This window comes from Convolutriloba macropyga, unplaced genomic scaffold, assembly GCF_964194025.1.
Source record: "Convolutriloba macropyga unplaced genomic scaffold, txConMacr16.3 SCAFFOLD_5519, whole genome shotgun sequence".
NCBI classification, from domain to species: Eukaryota; Metazoa; Xenacoelomorpha; order Acoela; family Convolutidae; genus Convolutriloba; species Convolutriloba macropyga.
In genome coordinates, this window is record NW_027449762.1 from 1,423 (window position 1) to 9,330 (window position 7,908).

Sequence of the window (7,908 nt, forward strand, 5' to 3'; positions counted from 1 at the left end):
GTTTGTCTTTGGTTAAACTAAGCAAACGAAATGGACCAAAGATGAAGAAAAATTGAAAAAAAAATACACAGATACTGCGAAAATTATTGAAGCCATTAAAATTTTTTGCTGTCATCTGAACATTATGTATTTTATTTCAAATGTTAATTAAACTATTTCAATTAAAACTAAGCAGAAAAACAAGTATGTGCACTTGGGCCTCATTTTGAAAATGATTAAGATCTGTTATTACCCGAATGTGTTTAAAGAAGAGGAAAAAGGAACAAAAATTTTCCACTGACAACACTTTTATGAAAATGCATATTGTTCAACAAACAAAACAGTCGTTACAACGTACTATCAATAGCCATCTTATTATTCGAACTACAGGGAAGTGGATGAGGCCCCTCAATGATGAGAGTTAGATACAAGTTGACAAATACAACAAAAACTAAAAAATTTAAAAAACGAATGAAAACAAATAACTTCAAAAATAATAATACTGTTTGCAATAAACTTACTGCTTTGAGTATCTTCATTCGGTCAACACTCAGTTAGAGTCTTAAGAGACCTCTCAGCCCTTTAAGACTACATAGAGAAATAAAGAATAAAAAACAGTAAAAAAACAACAATTTGAAAAAAATGAGAAAATCAACTATTAATTAAAAACGTGTTAATTTTCAAAAAAACGACCTTAATGGGATATGATCTATTGAAAATCTTCTCTATGCCGAAGTTAAGTGGCAATAGTAGGATAATGTGATAAGATTTCAAAAGGATCCAAATTGTGCAAAAAATAAAAAAAAATAGTTAGAAGATGAAACCACTAACGAGATTTTTTTGGCTGGAGAAGAGCGGAAGAGGGTCCTGTTAATAGTGCGAACGGCTTACAGTTCACAGAAACAAGTTTAAGATCGGTTAATGTGTTAAAAAAAATTTGGACAACCATTAGCTGTCCACACAAGTTACTACATAGGTTAAGTTAATGCTCTTTAGGAAGCCTATTGCCGTTTTAGTCAACCAGTCTAGGTCACAGGACTACAGAATTTTATTAAAATCTTTTAAAAAATTTCAATAAAAATTGCGAAATTTTATAGTCGGAGCCGTAAAAAAAATGAACGATTCCTTAAAATCAAATTATTCGTTCATGGCGCATCATTTGACTTCAAGTAAGGTTTGTCATGAACTGAACTTGGATTTGAAAAGCTTCTAGTCTCTACGTGACTTGAAAAATGAATGCCAAAAAATTGAAATGTTTTTTTAAAATATCAGCTCTCAAATAGAAATAGATTCTTTTAATGATAAACTTCCCTATGAGATGAAAACTACCCTTCTTTATGGCTTTTTGACATTTGTAGCTTAAAACGTAATTTTGAATTGATTTTTTTATAGAAAAAATTCTAATTTGACCAAAAAAGTGAATAAAATCATGCCAAACATTACTGTTCACACAAATTTTTAAACCTCTATAGCTCCTCAAAAAACACGAATTTCAAGAGAAATCTTTTTAATTTCGAACTCTACGCTGGATGAGCTTTTTAATGATACCACTCACATTTCGCTACGATGAATATATCGATCGGCCAAAGTTGTCTGAACAAAAAACCCATTTGAGTACATAGCTCCTCCCTCCCCCCCCCCCCCCACACACACACACACACACACACACACACACACACACAAGTGGGGTCGGAGCAATTAGGTCCCAGAAGAGTCTTGCATTTTAAAACGGTGGGGGGTAGCAGGCTTGCAAGAGTTACATGACAATTTACCCAGTACCATTATACCCAATGCGCCAATACTTTCGTTCAATAATCCGAGTATAGATTAGTAGGCGCTGTTACACGTATGTCTTAAGCGGATAATTTAATCCCATGTTTGGATGTGATAGTTTGATATCAAGTCCCACGGCCGGTGAGGCATGGCTATGGCTATTAAAAATGTTAAAGCATACGTGTAATAGCGACTACTAATTTCTGACACCGTTTGAAACGTACATGGGTTTTCAAAACTAATTTTTTTTCAGTGGACATCCGACTCAGGCAATGCCAATCGAGAGATCTACCTGTCTAACACTACTGTATGCACATATTCAACTGACTATAACTGCCAGTTCATAGTCGATGGATTAACAGGCACTGGTTACAATTTCACATCTGAACTAGAAGTGTTCGGAGAAATTGTTGTTACGGTCTACTGCTCAATCGATCTCAACAGTCCAGGTTTTGCTAATTGTGGGCTTTCTACAAATAGTGATGGCAAAAACTTCGCACGTACGTATATCTGATTTTGGATCTATTGTGTTTTGCCCCCTCCCTCGGCGTTTTTACCCCCCCCCCCCCCCCGGTCAAAAATTATGAAAATTATGTTTTGTTATATAGCACGTCACTATGTAAAAAAATTAACACGTGCGCCTGGGGGAGTGAAAGGTATAAGCCCACTAAGCTGGGTGGGGGGAGGGGCGAACCAGCATAGATCTCTGATTTTTTAACCTGTTCATGAGAGCTTAGCGGCACCCATTTTGCCTTTCTCGTTACGATAGTTGACAAAAAAACCATTTTAAGCAGCATTTTATTGATCGGTCTCTTTCGTCGATAATTCTACAATTTTTCGTTGACACTCGAATCTTGTCGAAGTGGTTGAAAGTAACAAGTTTTTGAAGGTCTAGAATTGATTAATCAAAACTCCTTCCGACACATAGATCGCAAAGGATCTTTAAAAAAAGTGGTCTAATTTTTTGGCAACTATCATCTTTGTCAGTCAACGTGGCTGCTCTGCAGAGCAGAGTAATTAGATCCTGCATTTTTTCCTTTATTTGGTTATGTCTTCTGAAAAAAATGACTGTGCTATAGTGCAGTTTCCAGATGTTATTAATTTTTCGTCAATTAAGCTTCAACGACAATATTCAGAGAAAATTTGAAAAAAAGACATAGGGGAATAGTTAATTGCAGGAGAATCAATTAATATTAAACGTCAGGAAGACCAAATTTATTTATTTCAGTAACAAAAAAGCTAAAGCCATAGGTAACGAGATTTATCTCAACGAACTATCCAAAACAGCTAAAAGTTTCGAATCTATCTCAACGAGACCATCTCAAAACTAAGATAGCCAGGGGGCTCACAGCTAAGATATCCTTGAATTAAAATGTAAATTAAAAAGTAACTTGAATTTTTCTTTACGAATCAAAAACAGTAACCAATGAAAATGAGGTTGAAGATTTTCAATTTTTGGTGCTCTCCCATATTCAGAAAGAATTAAATTTCATCAACTAAAATCTCACAACCCATTTTTGCTGGGTGAGCTGGTCAATATCTCCAGCAATCTGTTATTTTACCAATCTAGTACAATTGCACAATGTGCCAAATTAATTTGGTGCACTAATAAAATTGCTAGCATTTTGGATAGTAAAAGAAAATCTTGTACATTAGAAGAAAAAATAATTAAATTCGCGGACAACGCGGACAATAATTGTTCAATATTGAGTTGCAGAAATTTACCAGAATCAAATTTAGTTTTAACCGTAATTTAAAGGACTTGCCCGGAGGTTGGTGGCAGAGTAAATCACCGTTGAATCAGTATAGATACATTCTGTTTTTCTTGATGGCCAGTACTCTATTCATGTCCCAATTTAGACGGGCCAGTCTTGATTTTTGAGTAGAATTTACTGCATGAAAAACGATATGCTCAGCATAGCTCCCGCCAACAAGGTTTGATTTACATGCGATTCGAACTTCCTCGTGGGTACTTGTAACATTTAGTTTCCGTAGCAGGTCAAAACCACTAAGCTAAATCGGCTTTGTGGTAATTGCCTACGAATTAGCTGATTTATAAATAGTGTGTATACTACTATAGTAATTACCAGTTACAAGCTACAAAAGTATGATATTACACTGCTCAGACTTAATTTTGGGGTATGAGTAATTTTCATACTGTAGAGGATAAGTTTAGCACGGGCTATCTCCATGACCTCGAAATAATCATCATGAAGAAGAACTGCACATAAAGAAACTCAGAAAAAATCTGGAGATGCAATGTTTCAGAACCAAATTAAAATTTTACAATTGAAATGTGCTGGTTCAGTGCTGAAATACTCTGAGACTCAAGTCCGGGTACTAAGAAATCAGCATGAACAGTTCGGAATAATAGAGAGCAGGAAAAATTTATTTTTTGCCCTATGGTGCAGCAACGAACAATCAATTGTCTCAAACTAATAAAATTTCGAATCTATCTCAATTAATTGAGATTCAAACAAAGGGTGAAAGAACACGGGAGTATGATTCATTGCTGACCTTATCAGGGACCACAAAGTGTTTGTAGCTGAGCGTGCAAGGTCTTTTTATACTCGCGAACAAGTGCCTTCTTTATTGGATAGAGACAACGGCGCGGACAGTGGTTTCGAATTTTGTTTGACAATTTTAAAGTGACATAGTATTATCAGATCATGATCGTATTCCCAGTTTGAGTTTGTGTTCTTATAAAACTAGCCATACAAAACTATTTAGTAATTTGTTCACTTGATGTAATGGACTTTTTTAAAGTCATGTATGTGACTCAGGCACTACAATTTAATTCTCAATCTAATTGCACAAAACTATTATGCTAAGGTTGGTGTGTGTAGCGCACTTTTCTACAAAGTAAATTTTGAAAAGAAATTGGTTTCATTGTTTTTTTTTAAATTTTTATCCCACAGTAATCGTTATACATAACAAAATCGGTTTCAAAAATCTGCAAAGCATTGCGTTATTTTGTCAGCCTCAACCTTAATCACTATTTTACTACGAGATAACATTTTGAAATTGCGACCTCTCAGTTTCTGGTCCAGCTTTTTTTTGGATTAAGTTCTATGATGACAACTTTTCCATAAATAAATTAATACTTTCAAGTTTCTTCGTAATTATTTTTTGAACCACCTCCTTTGCTCTCTGTGTTAGCTGTTCTCTCAATTCTTCTTTATTGCAACTTTCTTTTTATTGCAAAAATTTAATTGCAACTTTCATTTTATGGGGCCTCTGAGATTACAACCTTTCATTGAGAGCATAGTAGGAAGTTGTAAAGTTGTATTTTTATAACTTTTAAAATATGAGGTCAACCTTGGTAAATTCTCCCACTGAAAAATAGAATCAAAGTTAAATTCTTAAATGTTAAAACTGATAATGACACACTGACAAAATGATTGTGACAAATAATCTTCGTTGGCTCTTTCAGAAGCATTGACTGGAACCTGGACGCTTGTCGTTTTGATGGCCTCAATTGTTTCGTCTGTGAAGTTCAGCTCGAGCTCGGAAGAAGCCTAATGACAACCTATTCCATGTGGACACTGCGTGAAATGCGCTTAATAAATCAAAACCAGGCCCCAGGAAAGCACATTGCCAGCTAAAGCCATGCTGGACTGTACACCACCCGTATCTCCAGCCCCACCTCACACCACTCTGAAATTCTTTTAATTTTTTATATGTGCGGGTTTTTCTAGTGCATTCTCTCTGATCAAAGCTCACAAATTTGTGAAAACAAAGTTCACCCAAGAAAAAATTATCAAACACAATCTCTATCATGGTTCTAGCCAAATGTGCAGCTTGAATTTTTATCAAAACTTTGTCTTATATTCAGAACAGAAGTATCAGTATAAATTTCAATATAACTAAACGGACAATTCAAAATTTACACTTGCTGTTATCTAGTAAAGTTGGTAAGTCTAACATTTAGGATATAACTTTTAATTTCATTTTGATCGTTTGATGAAAGTTAATAGCTTTTGATATGTTATAATATTCTTGCTTGTCTGTCAACATTGAAAAAAACAACGGATTTAGGGAAACCCGGGTCGAATGTCCTCCCTAAAATCATCCCATTTTGTTGTAAGAGTAGGGGGTAATTCGTCTATGAGGGGTATATTGATGTAAGAGTGTGGAGGTAATTTGTTCAGAGGGGGTAAAATGATGTAAGAGTTGGGCTGCAATGGGAGGACTTTTGCGGAATTACCCCCCCCCTCCCCCCTGACTGGAATTGCCATGTAAGAGTGGGCTGCAATGGCCTGCAATGGGAGGACTTTTGATGAATTACCCCCTGACTAAAATTGCCATGTAAGAGTGGGCTGCAATGGGCTGCAATGGGAGGATTTTTCAGGAATTACGCCCTCCCCCCTGACTAAAATTGCCATGTAAGAGTAGGCTGCAATGGGAGGACTTTTCAGGAATTACCCCCCCCCCCCCCTGACTGAAATTGCCATGTAAGAGTGGGCTGCAATGGGCTGCAATCGGAGGACTTTTGAGAAATTACACCCTGACTAAAACTGCCATGTAAGAGTGGGCTGCAATGGGCTGCAATGGGAGGAATTTTCAGGAATTACCCCCCCCCCTCTGACTGAAATTGTCATGTAAGAATGGGCTGCAATGGGCTGCAATGGGAGGAATTTTCAGGAATTACCCCCCCACCCCTCTGACTGAAATTGCTATGTAAGAGTGGGCTGCAATGGGCTGCATTGGGAGGACTTTTGATGAATTACCCCCTGACTAAAATTGCCACGTAAGAGTGGGCCGCAATGGGCTGCAATGGGAGGACTTTTCAGGAATTACCCCCCCTGACTGAAATTGCCATGTAAGAGTGGGCTGCAATGGGCTGCAATCGGAGGACTTTTGAGAAATTACACCCTGACTAAAACTGCCATGTAAGAGTGGGCTGCAATGGGCTGCAATGGGAGGACTTTTCAGGAATTACGCCCTCCCCCCTGACTAAAATTGCCATGTAAGAGTGGGCTGCAATGGGAGGACTTTTCAGGAATTACCCCCCCCCCCCCCCCGACTGAAATTGCCATGTAAGAGTGGGCTGCAATGGGCTGCAATCGGAGGACTTTTGAGAAACTGCCCCCTGACTAAAACTGCCATGTAAGAGTGGGCTGCAATCGGCTGCAATGGGAGGAATTTTCAGGAATTACCCCCCCCCCCTTCTGACTGAAACTGCCATGTAAGAGTGGGCTGCAATGGGTGAAGTGGTGTAAGAGTGAGGGTGTAATTTGTTCAGAGGAGGTAAAATGGTGTATGAGTGAGGGGGTAAAAGACAAATTAACCCCCACTCTTACATCTTGTTGGTCTGTCAAGGGGTTAAAACGATGTAAGAGTTCGGGGGTAATGGAGAAACTACCTCGAACTCTTACATCATTTTACGTGGGGGGTTAAGAGTGGGGGTTAATTTGTCTTTTACTCACTCACTCTTACACCATTTTACCCCCGTTGGAAGCTCAATGCAGCCCATCTTCCCATTGCAGCCCCACTCTTACGTCGTTTTGGGAGGAAAAATTCAACCCGTAAATGTATTGGTGTGTGATACTCTATTAGTCGGAAAACTAGGCGTTTACAAAGTTGTGGTATAACGCCAATAATAAAGCGAATAATTCAGGGCGGCTTTGACATTAAAAGTCAAGACAAGGAGGCTCGATAATGTGCGTTTGCATATAATGTTACGACCCCACTCATTCACATTATTGACTTAATTGGCGTTAATAGGGCCGATGAAACTTGGCGTTAATAGGACTACAAGAAAGACAATCATAAAAATTAAATAACGAACTTTAATAACGAACCTCGGTGTTGATATTTAGAAACAATAATATTAACCAAATCAAACTCGCATAAAAAAAACAAAACAAATTGACTAAAATTTCATTAGAAAGGGCATTGGACTTGTTCCCAATAAGACTGTGTAACAGATCGAAAAATAAGCGCAAAAAGGGTGAAGTTAAATAAATTCTTCTTTTGGAAACAACTAATTTCAAAGTGATTAAAATGATTAAATATTAACTGAAATTTAAATCTCCATAAGAAGCAATTCAGACCTGCACTTCTCCAGAGTACGTCAAACGACTAAAAAAGAAGGACAATACCTCTAAAAAAGTTTCAATTAAGCTGGTTCCAGTTGCGCTAAAATGGCAGCGA

The 7,908-nt window shown here is 37.4% G+C and overlaps 1 protein-coding gene across 1 annotated transcript; it reads left to right on the forward strand.

The window, feature by feature from the left end:
* Positions 1-2,005: 2,005 nt before the first annotated feature.
* Positions 2,006-5,648, forward strand: LOC142355309 (uncharacterized; the record flags this gene model as incomplete). Its single annotated transcript, XM_075407516.1, has 2 exons — positions 2,006-2,252; positions 5,186-5,648. Coding segments are annotated over 2 exons (336 nt in total), but the record flags the coding sequence as incomplete, so codon positions are not given.
* Between the last annotated feature and the right edge of the window lie 2,260 nt (positions 5,649-7,908).